The sequence below is a fragment of the Choloepus didactylus genome, chromosome 20, assembly GCF_015220235.1.
Source record: "Choloepus didactylus isolate mChoDid1 chromosome 20, mChoDid1.pri, whole genome shotgun sequence".
NCBI lineage: Eukaryota > Metazoa > Chordata > Mammalia > Pilosa > Megalonychidae > Choloepus > Choloepus didactylus.
In genome coordinates this window covers 26,538,196-26,559,608 of record NC_051326.1, presented here as the reverse complement: position 1 = coordinate 26,559,608, position 21,413 = coordinate 26,538,196, and the positions used below count along the sequence as shown (strand labels likewise).

The 21,413-nt window shown below is 50.6% G+C and overlaps 1 protein-coding gene across 2 annotated transcripts in view; it reads left to right on the top strand.

The window, feature by feature from the left end:
- The window catches only part of GFRA2 (GDNF family receptor alpha 2), a 93,848-nt gene that overhangs the window by 33,813 nt on the left and 38,622 nt on the right, over positions 1-21,413 (top strand). For both annotated transcript variants that reach the window (XM_037813324.1, XM_037813323.1), the window contains one exon: positions 1,021-1,375. In XM_037813324.1, coding sequence (XP_037669252.1) covers positions 1,021-1,375 — 355 coding nt within the window. The remainder of the gene's footprint in view (positions 1-1,020; positions 1,376-21,413) is intronic.

The window sequence follows — 21,413 nt, the reverse complement described above, 5'->3', positions numbered from 1 at the left end:
ACTGGAGTCCCACCTCCCTCCCTTCTGCTGTCAGCAGGATGGCCAAGAGGATGGGCCGGTGGCAGAGGGTTGGGTGGTCCTGGGCCCTGTGTTCCCTCCCAGAATAACTGGGACTCATGGGGTGGAGGCAGCCATGACCAAGAGAACGTGATTCCTGGGAATCCTGCTTTGTGCCCAAGGTGTTCACTCCTTGGGCCGTGACACAAAACTCAAAGGCCGTGGTGTCAACATCGCAGTCCCAGCGTCCCTGCCCTTTGGTTGGTTCTGTGCTCAGTCAGCCCTGTTAACATCCTAGGCTTGGCTTCAGCCTTGACCTCACAGGGCCAGGACTCCAGCCAGGGCTTCCTTTTTAGTGTTTCTCAACAGGTGGTAGTGGACACCTCCGCCATCCAGGGGGGCATTTGTGAAATGGAGGGCAGTTGTGGTGGTTACAGGGGTTTGGATGAGGATGGTGGCAGTGGTGCTATTGGCATTTTATACCTTGGGGCCAGGGATGCTAAAGATCCCAGAAAGAACTATCCCAGTCCAGGTGCCAGTGGGCCCCAGGACTAGAGACACTGCTCCAGTGTGCTGGGGGTACAGCCTGTGGTTTGTGAGCAGCAGGGCAGGAGCTCAGGGCTCAGCTGCCACCTAGACGTGCCACCATGAACCATTCACTTTATTTCCCCATTTCTCCCATTTATAAATGGGGCCATGAACACCCTGTTGCTTGTGATAAGTTTTAAGTAAGACCTTGGACCGATCATCATTGTCATAATAGCTCACCTTATGCACAGCTGAGCCCTGTGCCAGGCGTGGGCATAAGCATTTTATGGACCTCCGTGTTCACTCATTGAATCCTCACTAAATGTGAGGTTGGTCCTATTAAGTTACCCCATTTTACAGATGAGGAAAGTGAGGCAGAGAGCAGGCACATGGAAATGTCTTGAACAGTGGGAGGTGTCCCCCAGCTGGTGGGTGGCCGAGTTCTCCACTTTGCCTGTGCAGACCTCTGACCCAGTCTCTTCCTCCTGCCTCCAGGGACAGGAGCGGACCCTGTGGTCAGCACCAGGAGCAATCACTGCCTGGATGCCGCCAAGGCCTGCAACCTGAACGACAACTGCAAGAAACTGCGCTCTTCCTACATCTCCATCTGCAACCGCGAGATCTCGCCCACCGAGCGCTGCAACCGCCGCAGGTGCCACAAGGCCCTGCGCCAGTTCTTCGACCGGGTGCCCAGCGAGTACACCTACCGCATGCTCTTCTGCTCCTGCCAAGACCAGGCGTGTGCCGAGCGCCGCCGGCAAACCATCCTGCCCAGCTGCTCCTACGAGGACAAGGAGAAGCCCAACTGCCTGGACCTGCGCAGCGTGTGCCGGACCGACCACCTGTGCCGGTAAGCGCACGGCTCCCGCTCCCCGTTCTCTGCCTGCTGCAGCTCTGGAGGGTGTCGGCCGCAGGCTAGTGCTCGCGTGGCTTGCTCGGTGTTCTCCCTTCTCTGCATCCCCTGGGGATTGTTGGATTTTTGACTTTGGGCCCTGCAAAAAAAAGTCAAAAGGTTAAAACTGACTTGGACATGTACAAAATGAATTGTCATCCACTCATCCCATTCCATTCATTTACCCATTCATCCATCCTTCCATTCACCCATTCATTCATTCATCATTCATTCATTCATTTGTTTAACACATGTTTATCGCTTGTCTTCTGTGAGCCCAGCCTCATGCTAAGCACTGAGATGGAAGCCAAGATAGACAACTGTTCTAGTTTGCTGATGCTGCTGGAATGCAAAACACCAGAGATGAACTGGCTTTTATAAAAGGGGGGTTTATTTGGTTACACAGTTACAGTCTTAAGGCCCTAAAGTGTCCAAGATAACACAGCAGCAATCGGGTACCTTCACTGGAGGATGGCCAATGGTGTCCGGAAAACCTCTGTTAGCGGGGAAGGCACATGGCTGACGTCTGCTCCAAAGTTCTGGTTTCAAAATGGCTTTCTCCCAGGCGTTCCTCTCTAGGCTACAGTTCCTCAAAAATGTCACTCTTAGTTGCACTTGGGATATTTGTCCTCTCTCAGCTTCTCTGGAGCAGGAGTCTGCTTTGAACAGCCATCTCCAAACTGTCTCTCATCTGCAGCTTCTGTGCTTTCTTCAAAGTGTCCCTCTTGGCCGTAGCTCCTCTTCAAAACATCACTCACAACTGCACTGAGTTCCCTCTGCCCGTCAGCTCATTTATATGGCTCCACTGATCAAGGCCCACCCTAAATGGGTGGAGTCATGCCTCCATGGAAATATCCAATCAGAGTCATCACCCACAGCTGGGTGGGGCGCATCTCCAAAGAAACACTCAAAGAAATCTAATCAAAACTGATAACGTCTGCCCACACAAGGTTACATCAAAGATAATGGCATTTGGAGGGCACAATACATTCAAACTGGCACATTCCGCCCCCTGGACCCCAAAATGACATTATCTTTCCATATACAAAATACATTCATCCCACAACAATATCACAGAAACTTAAATTGTTTCAGTAACAATAGTTAAGTACAAAATTCCATCAAAATCAATTATAGGCATGGTCTGTCCTAAGGCAACAACCCAAGGAGCTAACAATTTAAAATCATAGATTCCTAGAGCCTTGGAATAAAAAGATACCTTCAAAGAATTTAGTCCCACTTCTAAAGGAAGTCCCCATCTAATATACCAACAGAGGTCAGGGGCAATTGGGCAGAGGCTCTCATGCACCAAGGAGGCAGCTCGTTCTGTACTGAGAGCTGAACCAGTCTGGTGTTGGGTGAAGCATGGATGCTGGAGTCTGATAGTCTTGGGTTTGAATCCTGACTTTACTGTTTACTAGCTGTGTGACTTTGAGTCAGTTTTTAAATTTCCTGAGCCTCCTTCCCTTCACTTGTGAACAGGGAATAAAAATACTCACATCACAGGGTTATTGTGAGGATTCGATTATATAATATGTGTCCAAACCATAGCATAGAGCCTGGCATATAGTAAATGCTTAATAAATGGAGCCTAATTATTAGGAAGGTTTCCCTTTTTTTTTGTTATAGTGAGTTGAAATTCACCTTTTTATAATTCTCATTTCTCCTATTTATTTGTTAAGCATGTACTGAGCACCTATTGTGGCAGTGCTCAGTTCTAAGCCCTGGAAATGCAGAAGTAAACATGCTGCTCCCCATGGAGCACTCAGTCCAGAAGGGGAGACAGACAAGGAGGGCAGTAATCACAGTTCAGTGGCAGCAGGGCTGTTTGCTCCCAGAGGAGGGAGCCCAGAGAAGGAGCACCCACCTCAGCTGGGGTTCCAGAGGAGGGGGCCTCTGAGATGGGCCTTGAAAAATGAGGAGAAAGCCGGGAGTGAGTAAGCTGGAAAAGCATATGGAAAGGCTGGAGAGTAGAGACCTGGGCTTACGAGGAACTGCACGTGGTGGGCATGCACGGTGGCCATGAGAGGGAGAGGCCAGGCAGGAGGAACAGGGGTCCCAGTAGATGTGAGTGTTTATAGATTGCTTATTGTAAACCAGGCAATATTCTAAAAGCTTTATGTGGTTTATCTCATTTAATCCTTGCAGCAAAGCTATGAGGTAGGTACTGTTGTCATGTTTGTCTGCCAGAGGAGGAAACGGGGACATAGAAAGGTTAAGTAACTTGCCCAAGGTCTCACAGCTCATATGTTTTGGAGCTAGGATTCAAGCCCAGGTAGTCTGGCTCCAGAACCCAAGTTCTTAACTATCATGCTATCCTGCTTGGTGTACTGGCTTGGACTAAGACAGTGGCAGTGGGAATGGAAAAGGTGGATCATTTTGAGATGACTGGTAAGGAGACTGGGTGACTGGCTGAAAGTACCCTGAAGGCAAGAACCATTTCTGTTTACTGCACACCCTCGTTCTGCACACAGAGCCTGGCGCATGGGGAGGATTCCGTAAAATTAGTGGATTGGAAAAATGAATGGTGACGCCACCTGTCCTAGTTTGAATAACCGTGGGCTGATCGAGCCATCCAGTGGGGTGGGGGGTGCTAGACGTGCTGCATCTGAGGTGCTAATAGGGCACCTCCAGACCACTGTCTGGGGGGCACTTGGACATGTGTGTCTGGAGCTCAGTAAAGAGGCTGGAGTGGCGAGGTGGGTTTGGGATGTTTTGGGCACCTGGTTGGTGATTAAAGCCCCAGGAGTGGATGAGATGGCTTGTGGAAGGTTGGGAGAGCCCGAGAGGGGGGTCTAGGCTGGGAAGACCTACAGATTTGGGCATCCTCAGGGTTTGGTTGATATGTGGAGCCACTGGTATAGACAGTGAAGACAGACCTCTGCTAGAAAGCCCAGTACTTTAGGGAGGGGCAAAGGAAGTGGAGCCCAAGAGGGGCAGGTTGGGGAGGTTAAAGGACAAGCAGGGGAGAATGGGCCTGGAAACCAGAGGAGAAAGGGTTTCTGAAGGAGGCAGTGATTGTGATGTGGTGCTTCACAGAGTACCTGAGTGTGTATGTGTGTGTGTGCATGCGTGTGTGTGTTTGTGTGGGGCAGTTTGGAAGACACTGGTAACAGTTCTAAGAGCACTTTAAATGAAGTGGAAGGTGGAAGCCAGATTGCCATAGGCCAGAGGGATGGTAGGAGGACAGAATTAGAGGCAGTGAGAATAAAGCTCCTTCTTGGGAAGGAAAGAGGCTGGGGGACACTGGCTGCAGAGGAATGTGGAATCGGGGTGGGGGGTGGGAGGCTTTCTTTTGTGGAATGGGGTGGGGGTGGGCTTTCTGTGTAGTTTGAGAGAGCTGGGCCTGGGTATACACTGAAGGGGAAGCGCTACTTTGTTGTGGTTTGGAAAACAAGTGCTACTGGAGTTCAGAGAAGGGACTGATCCAGAGAGCTAGGTGCAGAGCTCAGGGAACACTCTGTGAAGAAGGTAGACTTTTCTGCTTTGCTTATTTTGATTAAAACTCACAACTTATCGCCTACAAAAACTGATTGAGGCAATTTAAAATAAAACTATGCATGCAACAATAGAATGACTAGAAATAGAAATGGAGAACCTTAAAAAGGAGGAGGAAACTAATGTGGCAACAACGTAATCTAGCAGAGTTAGCTTGAGCTTGCTGGTAGCTGAGGTTAAAGGGGGAGCTTGATGGGCCACATAATCCCCAAAACATTATAGAAGAGAGCCTACTAATTATTAAAATGAGACACAGTCTCTCCTTGTTCTACGGATTAAAATAACCTTGTCTGGCCTGCCCTCACACAGCACGTGGGATGACAGCATGGACAAGGAACTGGGCCTCGAAGGATAATACAGTGGAGCAACTAAGGGACCTGTGGCCCTGGTGGGAGGGGAGAGTTTGGAGCAGGGTGAACACGGTGGCTTGGAGAACCTCTGTGTTTGTTTACAGAGCTGGAGGGTTTTCTTTCCCAGTGGTGGGGGAAGCCAGGAACAGGAGGATTGGGCGATAACCTTTACATTGTGGAACTGGAAAAGGTGCTTAAAAATTACTAAATCTTGGGAGAATTAAGGACTGAAGAGTCCCAGGAGCTAAGGGTGGATGATTTTGGAGAAGATGAACTCCCTCCATGCTTTGGGATGTAAATTCAAATAACAGCAGCTCCAGGACCCACGCACAGTGCTGCCCTGGAATAAGGCACATGACTCACTTTGTGTGGCTGGGGGTTGTGAGTAGGAAATTCCATTTGCACCAGGATGTAGTCCTCCAGTGACAGCTCTGAATAACGCCTGTCCCACCCAACATACCCATCCACAGGCAGGTTTAAAGTGTGATCCTGGAAGTGGCAGAAAGGAAGGAGGGCGGAGCCTGTGCTTGCACGAGTCTGGCGGGAGCCTGGGGAGTACTGCAGGATGGTGACGCGGGCTTCAGAGCTTGGTGCCTGCGCCTCAGGGTTGGGGCTTGAGGTGGGTGGGGGAGGAATGGTCAGGGTAGACAGAGACACACTGAGATGACGGATGAGTGGTGGAGGTGGTTGCTGGCATGCCCTGGAGCCTGGGGACTTGCCTTTTGTCCTGGCTCTGCCCCTTGTCTCCCAAGTGGTCCTGGAGGGGCCATTTCACTCTTCTCCACCTTGGTTTCATCATTGATCTAATAAGGATTTTCAACCAAGTTAGTTGGGTCCAACGACCCTTCCAGTTCTTTGGTTCTATCAAAGTAGTTTCTGATCTGCCTTCACCCCATGCTCCTGCCCTTTCTACCTGAGATTATATTCCTGGAGAGATGAGCTCTTGGTATAGAAGGAGATGACCAGAGAAGCCTCATCAGGGTAGATGGGGTGAGAGAGTGTGTTTGAAAGACCCTTCTCCTGAGTCTTCCAAGGGGTCTGCCTGGACGCAGAGGAGGTGTCCTCTTGCCATGCTCTGCAGGCCTGGCTTCCTGACCATTGGCCCACTGTCCTTGGTCTCTGTGGGGGAGTCCAAGTGGCCCTGTGGGTGTCCATTCTCAGCACCAGGAGGCTCAAGAGGGGCGTCTGGAGAACAGCAAGCCTGGACTTGGCTCTCCATTGTGCCCTGGGGAGGGGTGATCTTCCTTCCATTCAGGTGATCCTTGGGCCTAGCTTCCTCCTGGTTCATGTTCTCCCTGCTTGGTTGCTGGGGCCAACACCACAGGTGGAGCACTCTGTTGTGACAATGGGGCTTTACATCTGGAAATGGAGACCCTCAAACCTTCCTTTGCTGGATACCCTAACAAATAAAGTTGGCCTGATGAGGGTTATGGAAAACCCTCTGTGAGGGCTGATTCTTTAGAAATGAGGCCCGTGTCTTTGGGCGTCTTTCCAGAACATGCCCTGTGCTCTAGTACACTAGCTCCCAGGCCTGAGCCTGGCCCCCTTGGCTTCTGCTTTCTGCTCGGGGAGTTGGCCTAGTTACACTCAGGCTTTTTGCTGAGTGACTTTGGGCCCAGGATTCTTGGGGGGCAGCTCTGTCAGAGCTCACCTGTCCTGGCACTATATTAAAGCGAGGCCATCGATTTGCTGCGAGGCACACCTGGTGGCAGGCCTAATACATCACCTGTGTGATATTTAACCGACTCAGCTCTGCTGTCTTATTAAATATCACTACCGATAAAGTGTCGGGGGCTTCCTTTGATCTGGGGTTTGGATTAAAACAAGGATATCTCCTTGCTGGGGCCTGGGGGATTGTTGGAAGCACTCCTCCCACCACCCTTTGGGCTGGGATCAGTTTGGGACAGTGACTGAGGGATGCAGCCTCTGGGATTGGAAGCTACCTGCTCTGCCCGGAGTTCCAGCTGGTTTTGAAGTTGCATCCTCAGAGACCAGGCTCTACCTTTTGCTTTTTGTCTGGTTCACAGCCCATGTGCCTTTAGGGTGATAGCCATAAATTAGTGGAAGGTTAGGGAAGATCATGAATGGCTTTTACTTTAATTAAAAGTCTTCTGATACAGAATCTGGAAAATCCAGAGAATAGCTTGGAATGAATCCATGAAATTTGGCTGAATTCTCTCACTCTAGTCCCCCAGTGGGCTATGGCCTACCATTAAAAAATTCTTTTAAACACATTTTTTCTTTTCTACCTCTCAGGTTATATTTATTGCAAGGATGGTCTCGAATTTTTTTTTTTTGTGTGTAGCAGTTTTGGGGGAGGAGGAGGTTGTTGGAAGGATGGTTCTGTTGTCCCTTAAACTGTGTTCCCTCATTTGGAAGAGGCCCTCTGAAATGGCTCCTTTCTCTTTGTCTGTCAAGAGTATATAAATAACTCCTTGCTGTCCCTGTGCCACATCCTGGGCTGTAATTGAACCTCTGGGTGCCGAGGATGTGTATAAATAGATTCCAGCCTGAGGCTACCCAGGCAGCATGAGCCCCTTAGTGCAGTGGAGAGTGTCCTCCTCCAAGAGGACTGTTTTCCGAAGGAGAGAGACTTGGGCTCCCTCTCCCTGAAAGGCTCTCCTGTGGGAGTGAGGAGGAGGCTTTGTAGCAAACCCTTCCTCTTGGTGAGCTAGCTTGGTGAGTGTCCAATATCTTTAGGTGGTATGGATGAACAGGTCTGGATTTGATTCTTGGCTCCTTGGGATTGTCCCACAGCTTCTTTTTGAGTTTCTGTAGAATCCTTTGGCTGATGCCTTTATCAGGTTGTCCCTAAAGGGCAGCAAATTGTTATTTGTGTAGGGATGGGTGGGCTGTGGGGCTCCAAAGTCTTCGCTTCCTTTAAAGAAGAGGTTCTTGAATATCTGGAAATTATCGTCAAAGCTTTAAATGTATTTTCTAGAGAGAAATGCCTTGCTTTCATTCAATTCTCAAGGGGTTCCTTGATCTCCCAAAGTGTAAGAACTTCTACCTGCCAACTTGGAGTGGCTTCTGGAGAAGAACTGTGACTCTGCCTCCTGGCTCAGTAGCAAAGAGGGCTTTGATCGATTAGTGATGCCTGCCATGGGCATGGAAGGGGCAGACAGACACCCTGTTGGAACCCAGCCAGTCATTCCTGGGTCACCTGTAGCAGGAAGACTGGAGGTGTGTCTTGTGACTGTTCCTTTATTTATTTGATAAATATTGATTGATCCTCTCCTCTGGGCTGGGCATTATGTTAAGGATTGGAGATTTATGATGAAGTTGGTGGAGGTCCTTGGCCCCATGGTTCTTAAAATCTAGGGACAGGATACGGTGTTTATTGCCTCTGCAGTGGGAATAGAGGCACATTATAAGGAGTTGGCAGTGGAAGGAGACTCTACGTGGGGAGGGGCCGGAGGGTTCTCAGCCCTACCAGAGACCCTGAGCGCCATCTTCCATTGGGATCCCATGCTGGTTCATGTTGCTTGGCCTTTAATTCTGGGCTGAAGTTGCCCAAGTGACTCTTCCTCGAATTTTCTGTGACAAGTTGAGACAAGGCTGGGATGTTTAACATTACCTTATTAAAGGCTCTTGGGGAAATAAACACAGAGAGAAGCTCCAACCTAGATATTCTAACTTGCAAGATACAGTTTATTCATTGTCCTCCTGGCCACTAGGGGAATGTTGGCCCTGCTGGACAGAGAGTGTCCTTAGCATTTGTCTTCCAGGCTGCTCCCAAGGCATCTGGGCTCCACAAAGCTCACACCCCAGAGAGCTGAGCTGTACCCCCTGACTAGTGTCCCCCTTGTGGAGTTCTGTGTTTGAGTCCACACTTCATCTCTGGGTGACTGGCAGAGGAATGACCCAAGTGGGAAAGGGCAACTTATGTAGAGAGAATCAGAACACAAGCCAGTCAGGGTCGTGCACATCAGAGGCAGCTCCTGCTCTGTGCGTGTGGGTTTTCTTACCAAGGTCAGGGCCCAGTTTCAGGCACCGTATCTTGCATCGTTCCCATGGGGTTCCTTGAGGATTTCTGCTTCCAGTCATTGCATGGGCTTTCTTCTTGTCTAGACTCCCACCTTTTGTCCTTTGCCTATTGGTATTTTACTCTCTATTCAAGGCCTGTTTGGTCGCCATCTCCTGAAACTTCCCCTGACCCCTCCTTCTACCGATGCGCTCTAGCACTGGTTTGCAGCCTTCAGTGTCACTCAGACGCAGCTTTCCTTTAGTGTTTTTCCTATTTCTCTCCTAGATTTATTCTTTTTAATATTCTTATATTTTCTGCTGACGGTATTGCTTTCATTTATTTGGCACACGGTCATTGTGTGCCTGCTGTGTGCCAAACACTGAGGTGGATGCTAGAGATATACTGGAGAACATAATTGAGATGGTTCCTGCCCCCTTAGAGCTTAGAGTCTGGTGGAGGAGACGGACAATAAACAAGAAAATGACGAGTACATGTTTCATTTTGAAATAAGCTGGATGCAGGAACAGAGAATAAAGGAGGCAGGAGGGGGGACCCACCTGGGCAGGGGGTCGGAAGCAGTTTGGGGCAATGTCATTTAAACCGAGACTGAAGGAGGAGGAGCAGCGTGAGGCGGAGGGAAAAGGACCGTTTCCCCCAGAGGGGACAGCGCGTGCGGAAGCTGGAGGATGGCAGGGACTTGGCCTCGCTGAGTAACTTCCCGGCCTGGCTGGGGTCAGGGGAGAGCAGGGCTGGGGGAGGTTGGGAGGTCAGCAGGGGCCAGATCACCTGGGACCCCGGAGGCCACGACAAAGCACTTTGGGTATATTCTGAGTATGAGTGGAAGGAGGCTACCAAAGTCAACTAGTGACATTATTAAAATAGTGATATAAAAAGGTTACTTTAGCCACTGCATGGAGAATTAAGGGGAGGAGGCAAGAAGGACTGCAGAGAGACCAGGCAGGAGGTTATTTTAGTATCACTAGATCAGAGATGATGGCAGCTCAGAGCAGGGTGGTGGCAGTGTGGAGGGAAATAAGTGGGTAAATCTGAGGTATTTTGAAGCTGGAAATGACACACCTCCAATGTGGGAGTGAGTGGGGTAGAGGAACTCAAGGATGACTCAGGGGTTTCTGGCTCCAGCAAGTCTGTGGATGATGGAACCGTTTTCTGAGATGGTGAAGGCTTAAGGGGGAGATAAATTAGGAATTCCCTTTTGGGCATGTTAATTTTGAGATACCTTTGATACATTGTATCTGGAGCTGTACTGGAGTTGTAAATTCTGGGGTTATTAGCATATTGATGGTGTTTAGAGCCGGGGGAATGGGTAGGATCTCCAAGGGAGAGTGTAGTCGAGAGGGGACTCTCTGTGCCCAGCACCCTCTAGGAACCCAATAAATAAGTTTAGTGTTATTATGGTGCCTCGAAGTCCAAAGAACACGTTTGGAAAAAAGAGGGCAGGGATAGCTGTGCCAAAGGCTGTCGAGAGGCCACAAAGGTAACTGTTGGATTTGACAAAATGGAGGACATTGGTGACCTCTTCTGCAAACCTGATCAGAGCTAAAGAAATATTTGTCAGTTGACCAGAGCCGGTTAGGGAAAGGCACTGTGACCAGTGTAGCGAAGCAGCCCATCTGCGGCTTCAGTGGAGAGGCAGCTGAGGAGAGCCAGACACTGGCTTTGCTTTGGGAAGTGTGGGGTGGGGATTGGGATGGCTAGGAAAGGGGGGTGGTCGCTGCCATCGCGGGCGCTCTCGGGTGCTCTGCCAGGGTCAGTGCCGAGGCCTCCCCGTGCTCCGAGGCACCGTGGCCTTGGGGACAGCCCGTGGTGTGGGCGGCTCGTGCCCGAGGGTCTTTGATGCTGACCCCATCCGCTAATGTGATCAGGACTCTAAAACATCCCCACCTCCCATGTCCTCTCTCGGCTCTGTGGGACCCAGGATTGTGGTTGCCACCGATTCAGTTACTCCTGCCACCGACAGAAGAGCCCTTAAAATGTGGGAAGACGCTTCTTTCCCAAACCATTGCGCTCTTCTGAGCAGCCTAAGGTGGTCCGGCCTTTCAGTGAATATGGTTCTTTGAGGCTGCTCAGAGGGGCCTTGTCTTTTCGGTTTTCAGTCCTTGTCATTGAGGAGGACTTAGATCAGGCTGAAGAGTGTTGGAGAGGTGCCCCCAGTGCGGCCGAAAATCTGACTCCTCTTCACTGTGTTTCAGGGTGCACTATGAGACTTTCCCAGCGGCCAGTCTCAGGTGTTCTTTGCTTTCCCGGATCACTATCCACAGAGCTGAGGCCGCCCGCCTCCCCTTCTTGCTAAGCAGCATTGTCCTTGCTGCCCCAGAGCCAGTGGTCAGCCTCAGGGCCCTTTCAGGGGCTCTCAGGGACCTCATGCAGGTTGCCCTGGATCCCAGGGTCTCTGAGGTGGACAAGCAAGTTAAAGTCCCGTTGGCGCCTCCTCCATAGAGGACATTCAGTTGTGCACAAAGAACAGTAAGATCTTTGCTCCTTATAGAGCAGAAGGGACATTTTGGTAAAGCTGCCCACACCCTGCATGGCCCAAAATGCATTGCTTCGGTCCAGCACGTGCGTGTGCGCGTCTCCATCAGTCGGTCCACAGGGGTGTTCTCTCCACACGCTGACGTGCTCAAGGGGAGACTCTCAGGGCATGTTCCTTGGGAGCAGTGTGATGAGGGAGAGCCAGGCAGCCCTGGCGCAGCCTTGTGTGAGCTTGGGCCGATTCTTTCATCGTTCCTTAATTGTGGAGCCCGTTTTCCTTGTAAAAATAAGGATACTAACACCTACCTGGAAGCTCGGTAATCCATGCAGCAGGACTTTGCGGAGCTCTTTTGCTAGGTCCTCAGAACCCAGGGGGCTGGGGCCAACCACAGACCCTCCCCTGAGGAGCCCGTAGGCTGTCACTGGCTGTGAGGTGGGGCCCGTCCCGGCCTCAGCTCGGAGAACCCTCCTGGACAGCTTTGGAGATAATATCTGAGCTGCTTTTGAAGGAAGTGGGTGTGGGCTGGCCAGCAGCTGTTCTGTTCCTCAGAGGGGGACAGGGTGTCTAAAAGGTGGAGGACTGAGGGCACCAGAGGCCTTGTATGTTTTGCCAAGGGGTTTGGATTTTATCCGGAAGACAGTGGGGAGCCATTAAGTATTATTTTAAGCAAGAGAGTGGAGTGACATGATGAACTCGGTACTTCAAAAAGGTACCATCTGGGCAGCCGTGTGCAGCGTGGGCGGGAGGACAGTGAGGCTGGGGACGGGCCCAGTTGGCAACTGCCTGGTGCTGGGGCCTGAGAAAGGGCCAGGGCAGAGCGGGTGGGGAGGACCAGAGCCGGGAGACCTGCTGAGGCCTCCAGAGGTCAGTGCTGGTGGGGGTGGGGGACGGAGAAGGGACTGGGTACTGCCTCGGGTTCCAGCCTGGAGGTGGCTAGCCAGCGATGCCACTTCTGGAGAGGAGAGGAGAGGAGAGGAGGAAGAGGAAGTCCGGGGCAGAAAGAGAAGATCGTTGGGTTCTGAACTTGTTTGAGAGCCTTTGGAACGTGCAGGAGGAACATCAGCGAAGTATTTGTGTACGTGGGTGTAGAGGAGAGAGCAGGGGCTTGAGCTGTGGATTATGGGATTAGGTGAAATAACACGAGAAGCAGTGGGCATAGGGCTTGGCACACAGGCCCGTGGTAAACATTAGTTCCTTCAAAGAGTTCATAAGCTCGTGTGGGGAGATGAGACTCACGTGTGTGAAAACATTAGCAACAGATATGAGGCCCTGTCTAATTAAGTGTTGTAGGGATTAAACTGCTTGCTGTAGGCATTTAGAGAAGGGGACAGCGGTGTGGCTGGAAGAGTCAGGGAAGGTGGTGGGCACACAGTGCTGAAGCTGGGGTGGGAAGGAGGGTTGGGTTTCCTAGGGCAGAGCTTCCCTTGGAGGCTTCCAGGAGACGGGGATAGGAGGAAGAAGATGATGCTGAAGCATGGCTTGTCCGAGGCAGGGAGGGGACTGTCTGCGCAGAGCAGAAGGAGCCAGCTGGCAGAGAAGTGTGTGTGTATCTGTGTGTCTGTGTGTGCGTGAAGGGGAGGGGGCAGTGGAGACTGCCGCTTTGAGGTGCCCTGGGGAGACCACTGAGCAGATAGGGTCTCCCCCAGGGCCTCTCAGGCCTCCCAGCTGTCAGTCCCCAAATCCAGCAGGCTCAGGGTCTCTAAACTTGTTGCTTAATAAGAGAAGAAGTATAGTCAGGTGAAAGAGTCTTGGGTTCATACTAAGTCTTTATACTACTTCTGCCATTGACTATTTCTATTACCTTGGAAATTAGAATGATTTGCCTTTTAGGTAGTGAGTTCCTCATGCTCAGAGGTACACAGCAGAGGCCGGAGCCCCCCTTGACAGGGTCCTTCTGAGCCTGTGTAACTTGGACCTTATGTCTCTCAGGGCCAAATAAAGGAAATGACTTGCATGGTCCGGGAGAGTCTGCCTTCCTTCCTTCCTTTCCTCCTGTCCTCTTTTGCTTACTCTCCCCTCCCTTTTTTCCTTCCTTCCTCTTTTTTTTTTTCCTAATTCTCAAGATGACATTGGCTCTACTGTTTTTGCTGATTATAAAAGCAGTATGTGCTCACTATAAAAAACAATTCAGGCAAGCCAGGAAGGTATATTAAAAAGAAAGTAGAAATCATTCTCAATCCGAACACCCTAAAATAAGCATGGCTAAAATTTGAGAGGATATACACTTCCAGACTTTTTGTATATGCATACACATATTTTAAGAAAATGGTATTATGCAGTACATGCTGTTTTGTAAGCCATTTTTCCCTCTAAATATATTGTTAACATTTTTCCATGTCAGTACATACAGCTTCGCTCGTTTTGAATGGCTGTGTGGTTTTCCCTTTTGGGTTGCGTCCTCTGCCATGACACGCCCATCCTATCTTTGTACACATGTCCATTGGGTCTGGATCCTGAGACTGTCAGACACTCAGAGAGAAGGGGATGCTGAGGCAAGAGACTCTGGGCTCCTGGGGCCCTGAAGGGGGAGGAGGGGAGCGGGGCTGAACCAGGAGGCTTCACGGGGGTGGGGAGTGTTTCCGGGTAGTTTCCATCTGTGGGTTTGGGTTGTTCTCCAAGGGGGTGGATCACTAAGGAGAGTGGGCTGTTTCCTCGAACCTCTTAAGGCAATGTGCAGGGTGAGGGTTGCAATGGAGCCAATGAATTTTAGGATGGAATATGCTGAAGCCGTTTTAGCAACCATCCACAAATTCAAAGAGAGATGATGCTCAAAGTGGAAAGCTCTAGAATAGGTTTGCATGTTAAAAAATAAGCTGGCTAACAGTGTCTAGAGTGGGGGCTGAGGGTTGGAGAAGGTCGGGGAGGCTGTGTCTTCTCCCCGCTTAGGTGTGGGGCCCCCGAGAGCAGAGGAGGAGAGGGGATTTGGGGTTTGTTGCGTCCTCCCTCTGTGGCCCTGATTCTTGTCCCCAGGTCTGGGGTGGCGTATTTTCTCCACTCCGTTTTCCTGAGTGTTTTGTTTCTCTGGGGGAGTTTTAAATAAACCAAGCAGGGATCATTGCCTGATACTTGCTAATCCCCCCTAGTTCCAGCAGGTACAATTTTGAAATCCCTGAGAAATCGACAAGTAGTAGCTACCAAGTGGCAAGCAGTGAGTTCCTAAGACTCGGGGCTCAGCAGCCCAGGTAATTAAGCTGCCGACTTTGCCCTGCTAATGGAGAGAGGTGCTGCGCTGTAATTGGAGACGTGGGCTGTTTCACCTCCCAGCAGTTGGGTGGGGCGGGAGGAAAGCCCGCCAGCAAACAGGTCCTGCCCCCCTATTCCGTGCCCTTCCCCCTGGCTAGTGAAACTTCCACTGGAGCCTGTTGGGGAGAAGGCAGCTCAGGCTGCAGTCAGGAGAAATCTCTCCTTTTGCAGGCTTGTGTTCTCATTGCTTTAATTTGGGCCCATGCCTTTAAGGAGGTTGCGCTGGCGCAGGGGGCCTCCAAGAGAGAACAGGTAGAGCACCTGCCGTGGGCACGTGCTGGTGGGGAGGGTGGGTCCCCACTAGGCTGCATGTGTCCTGGAAAGCCCTGGGGATTCCTGTCTGTTGGTCCACACACCCCACTCATCCCACTCATCCCTGCACGTGCTTGCAGGAGAACTGACTTAGAGAAGAGACCCCCGATGTGATGGTGAATAACAGACGGGGTGGGTGGGGGTGGGAGGGGCTGACCGGATCCCCGGTAATGGAGAGGCTTGTGGGGTCAGGCCTTGGTTCCTGTGTTGTTAGTGAGCCTCGGTCTTGTTCGTGACGGGAGGAAGGTGTGATGTCTGTGAAGACATCCTTGTGCCCGAAAATGTGGCTGCTGGAGCGCCGAGGATTGTGGTTTCATCCTGAAACACAGCTGGAGGTGATCCTGAAGATCATGCCAACTGGAACTTCATTTTATAGGTGGAGAAACTGAAGCCCAGAGAAGGAAGTTAAGTGCCCAAAGCTGTGAGTGGCAGGACCTGGACAAAAGGCCAGGTGTCGCCTCACTGGTCAGTGCCCTGTTCTGCCAGGCAGCTTGGCGTGGCAGAGAGTGAACCGGACCATGAGTCCAAAAGCTGGGTCTCAGACTCAGCTGATGTAACATCTTGAGCCTCAGTTTCCTTATATTAAAAAATGGGGAGTAGGGGAGGGTGGGGGGTTGAATCTCTCCTGAACACCCTCACAGGGTTCTAGAAAATTAGAGAACAAACGAACATCCGTGAAGGTACTTAGGATGTTGCAATTGCAAAGAATGTGCTCCCCCCCCACCATCCCCTGCCCCCTCCCGAAGTATGATGTTCCTCAGCAGCCCCTGCTGGCCGGCAGACCTGGCCCTGGACAGTAGGAGAAAGGTGGGGCAGCCATGAGGCTGCTGGGGAGATTCTCCCAGAAGGGGGAAGGTGCAAAGTACCAAGGAAGGCAGAGCCGTGGAGATCCTTTTGGTTTTGGCTGAGGACACAAGGTCAAAGACCAGCTGAATCACAGGGTAGATCAGGCCTGACAAAGGGAAACTCGCCCTGTTTCCTTCCCTTTCCTTCTAGCTCTTTCCCAGTGAGCCCTGCAGACCTCCTGTCCTCCTGCTAGAACTGCCCAGCAGGAAGGGTTAGGGGTGTGGGGGCATCCAGCAGTCCGGGGAGGGGGGGCCTTCCTTGCCCTCCGTTTCTCCACAGGGGCTCAAGCCTGCATTCCTCATCTCCCCCCACCCCACCGTCCCCTTTGGATTAACCTCCCAGAGGTCAGTGGCAGAAGGAGGAGGGAGTATCCGAAATGATGATGACTTTGATTTTTCTTTTTTCCACTGGAGCCCGGGGAGGGTGGTTGTTTTGCTTCCTGGACCTCAGCGGAGAATTCTCCGCCAGACAATCATCTCGACGCTTTCATTGCTTTCTGAGGCTCCTCTAACTGCGCAGGGTCGGCTATTAAATGGTCATCAAACCTCAGCCTCTATCCCATCAATAGTCATAAAGTTGGGGAGATAAAAGCCATCAGTTTTCCATTATAGCTGAAAGCAATACTGTAGATAGCTATTTTCTGAATGCTGCGGATAGATGTATTTTAACTAGAGCAGTGTTTCCAGTGGCCCCTGGCCCGGCTGTGGGCCTTACTGGGTCTGGGATAACCTGCCAGGTGGTTAAAGTGGTGGAGGGGCTGCAGCTTCGTTCTCTCCCTTTGTCCCCACTCTCCCCAGAGAACTGAAAGGGCAGATCCCCAGCTTGGGGCACTGGGGGGAGGCCTCGGCTATAGGATAGGACCGTGGGCTTCTCCCCCTTGTTCTAACAGGGTACGGTGGATAAATGCAGGGAGCTGTAAGCTGCACATTTGAAGGAGAAATGACCCACCTCTGTCTGATCTCAGGTGTAGGGCAGGCAGGGAGCGAGGCACAGGGTGGGTGCTTGAGAATTGTGGAGGGTCTGGGTGAGAAGGAGCAGCGGCAGCCCGAGGAAGCTGGGTGCCTGGGGGTGTGGGGCGTTGGGAGGCTGCCCTCTCCTTATATACTGTCCCTCATGGCTTCTCGACAACGAGCAGGCCATTTGGAAATGGATTTTGCAATCACACAGCCCGGCAGTGAGCAGCCTTCAGATAAGTCCTCAGAATGAACTTTCCAAAGCACTCAAACCCTAGGGCCCTCTGGACTCTGGTTCCAAAAGAATCTGGGGTCTGAGAACCCCTGCCTGGGACACATTTCCTGGCAGGGCCCCCAGGCACCCTGTGCTGCAGCCCGGCTGAAGGGGTTTACCTGCCTCTGGTTTCCCTGCCCATGGGCTTTTGCATGTTTGCAGGGACTAGTCCCCCTGCATGGATTTCCTTCTTAATCGAATCGAAAATACCCATTCATCTTACAAGATCCTTCTCTTCAACGCATCTCTGTCTTTTCCAAGAAGTTGTGTTCTCTGTTTCTTGTGCTCCAATACCCGTAGCAGAGCTATTATTAGGATGTATTGCAGTTGTAAAGCGTGTGGATTTTACCCCACAACCCTCTGGAGTCAGATCACGTTTTCTGATTTTTCTAAATCTGTGGCAAGTTCTCCCCTCCCCCACCCGGCCAGCAGGAAATGCAGCCTCTGTTAGTGGCGCTTTCCCTGGGCCTGCAGGACTCGCTCCCGTGCTCTCAGGGTCCTGGCCGGACTGGGGGTGAGGGGGTTGGTCTCCGACCTGGGGACTTGCACCTCCTGCCGGCCTTGCGGTGGGGCTCCCGGGTGGGTCACTCAGCATCTGCTGGGCACTCTGCTCTGGGTGGACCCACGGCGCCCCTCGGGGCTGTAAACCCCACAGAACCCCCGAGTGCCCCTCAAAGCTATGGGGCTCACAGCTCAGCAGCTCACAGCGGTTCCTCATCTGGGTCCTGGGGCAGGGGGCCCAGGTCGCCAGGACCTGCAGAAACCACCCACAGTTTCCTTCTCCAGCCCTGCTGGGTTCTCTGCCCCCTCCTCACCGAGCCCTGGCTTACTTCATCCTCAGGATCCCCAGCTCTTGGCCTGCCTTCCCGAAGGCTTCTGCAAACAATCTCCTCTTAGTGGCAGGGAAACCCAGGCCTCTTGGCCTCAGAATCCTGCTTACCCTCTGGAAGAGGTGCAGGGGAGGATGTGGGGGGGGGGCCCTCCTTATTTTAATTCTTTCTCATCCTGCCGTACCTTTAGGAAGGTAAGGCCCAGCTGAGTTCTCCACCAGGTCATCCTGTGTAGAGTTCGTGGGCCTCTATCTGGGGTTAGACGGTGAGCTCCTGGGCCAGGTGGCTTGTTCATTTGCCCTTGCATCTAGCACTCACCCTGGCACAAAGTGGGGGTGCATTGAATACTTGGTGAGTTCTTGAATGTTCTCTGTCTCCTTAAACAGATCATAGGAGGTAATTTAATCTTTTCTTAATGACACAGAACTATCTTGACTGTTGGTAAAATGGCACAGATGATCTACAGTGGTGCCTTCAGGTGTTACTGACTTATATAGAACTGTTTGCCCTAGACCAATTAGCCTCAGAATACTGTGAATTTCCAGTCGCTGTAGTTTGCTTTTTTAGTATTTTGTCTTCTCCATTGTGTCTGTTGTCACTGCTTTGCTGAAGGTCCTGTTTGCCCCTGAGAGTTTCCTTCTGTCACTCTCTCTTGCTGATTTTCCATGGAGTCCTAAACCAGATAACCAAATGTGTTAGATATTAGATATGCACTAGGAAGTTGTTAGATGTTAAGTGAAGAGATAAAGGATTTTCCTTGGAGTAAAAGATCAGTTTTAGTGTGCAAACTTTATGCTATCTATTCCGGCTACTTCCTTGCTCTTGGCAGGCTGCCAGGTAAGTGACCTACAAATGTGCTGTTCTGGTGGAGCCCTTTTAGATTAAAAATATGTATTTTAAGATAACTTTGGAAAAGATAGCATATTGTGGCCTTTTGGAATCAGAGTTGGAATTAGAGTTGGCTATCGAGATGGATAAGGATATTGGACCTCCTAGGATCCCTCTCTGTTTCTCTGCAGACAGTATGAACAAATCCTTACTGTCTTCGGCTTTCCTTGACGACCTTGGGAAATAATATGATTTTACCCTGTTTGTTTTCACTGACTCGGGGGCCCGAGGGTTTGGATGAGGACGGTTGGGGCACCAGCACAGAATGTTGATTCAGAGGATGAGGCTCTTGTCCTGGAGCTGTCACTTCCTCACCATGTGACCCTGAGCAAATCGATTATGATGACAGGAACACCTGTCCCAACCAGGGGGTGCAGTGAGGATCAGATGGAAATAACATATGACGAGGCTTCACAAACTGGAAGGGCGCTTTCAAATATGAAGTGAGTGCAAGCTGAGTTAGTGTCAGCAGCGAGATGGAAGGGAGAGAGCCTGGGCCAGTATTCCGGGGTCCTCCCTACCTCTGCCCCATCTCACTGTGCAGCCTGAGGGAAGGCATGCAACCTCCACGGTTTGCTCCCTTATCTGGAAACAAAGGGGCTGAATTAAATAAGTTATCTCAACTTTTGTGTTTCATGAACTATGATTTGTCTTATTTCTGGAACTTGGGGTGGTGAGGAGAGCCCTGGGGCTCAGGGCATTAATAAATTTCCTGCCACCCAGCCAGGCTGAAAAGTCAGGAGCATTGCATTTTGTTGTCATTCTGTGAGACTTATGGTTGTATAAATTTGCATGAGAATGTATGAATGGTGTGTATGCTGATGAGTGATGGGCATGTGTTTGTGTGTGTGTGTGAGGTGTGGGGGGTCAGACGTACTAAGAGAGACACAGGCATGCAGAGACAGTGCTTGAGCAGCTGAGCTATGGGGACAGGGCTTTTCTCTTTGTCTGGGTGTGCAGAGCTCCAACTTTCACTCACTCTGGAATGTAGACAAGGAGCTGAAGGAGTGACCACGGTAAGCCACTCTCCCTGCCCCTGGGCAGCAGCAGCATTTTTTTTAAATGCATTTTTTTATTGTGAACTTTATATACATAACAGTGATAACTTTCAAAGTACGGCTTAACAAGTAGAGAGCAAATTTCAGAGTGTCATGGGTCACAGTTCCACAACTTCAGCTATTTCCATTATTGTAAAATACAATATACATATAGAAAGGTGTTAACTTTTGATGTACAGCTCAACAAGCAATTATATAGGTAATTCAAAAATTGTTACGGGTTACAGTTCCACAGTTTCAGTTCTTTCCTTATTATGCCATATAGGATATGTACAGAAAGGTAAAGACTTTCAAAGCACAATTCAATGAGTAGCCATAATTCAATGAGTAGCAAATTTCAAAGGGTGTTACAGGGTACAGCTCCACCATGTCGTCTGCCTCTTTCCAGCTATTCCAACACCCCAGCATCTAAAAATATATATATATTTATATAAAGTTCCAGTATTCATAGACCTTTGTTAAATCTTATCTTATTTGTTGCTATTCCTTCCTCTTACTTAATCTCTTTCTCCATCTTCTGGGGTGTCTAGGCAGTGAGCACCCTAACTTGTTCATATTGAAAGGGGGTGTCGACAGTGTGGGGAAGGGGCTGCATCTGATTGTTGTTCTTAAAGAGGCTGTTGCCTATGGGTTTTAGGACTTGTCTGGCATAGGAACACTCTGGTGGATTTAAGTTTCTGAAAGATAAAACTTAGTGAGTTAATCTTTGGTAAAATCTCAGGTAGGGACCTAGGTATTTGGGGATTACTTTTGGTAAGGGCATGGCATGCTGTGGCCATTTGGGATCTTTAGCTGGAGCTTGTATAAGAGAAAACTTCAGGAGAGCCTCTCGACTCTATTTGGGATCTCTCAGCCACTGTGACCTCAGCTTGTTACCTTTCTTTTTTCCCCCTTTTTGTCAACTAGGCATTTTCAATCCCTTGCTGCCAGGGCCAGAGGCTCATTCCTGTGAGTCATGTCCCATGTCGCCAGGGAGATTCATTCCCCTGGGAGTTATGTCCCTCGTGGCGGTGGTGGGGTGGGGTGGGGGAAGTTAATGAGTTTATTTGCCGAATTGGACTTAGAGAGAGAAAGGCCACATCTGAGCAACAAAAGAGGTTCCCTGGCGGTGCCTCTTAGGCGTAATTATAGGAGGGCTCTTCATTTCTGAAGTGAGAGGGCTGGGCTAACTGATCTCTAAGGTCCCTTCTGTGTGATAACACTGAGAGAGAACCTACAAAATACCTTTTTGGTCCCCCCCTTCCTGCTGGGAGAAGACACGGGGTTCTGCCCTGTGGCTCTGTCAC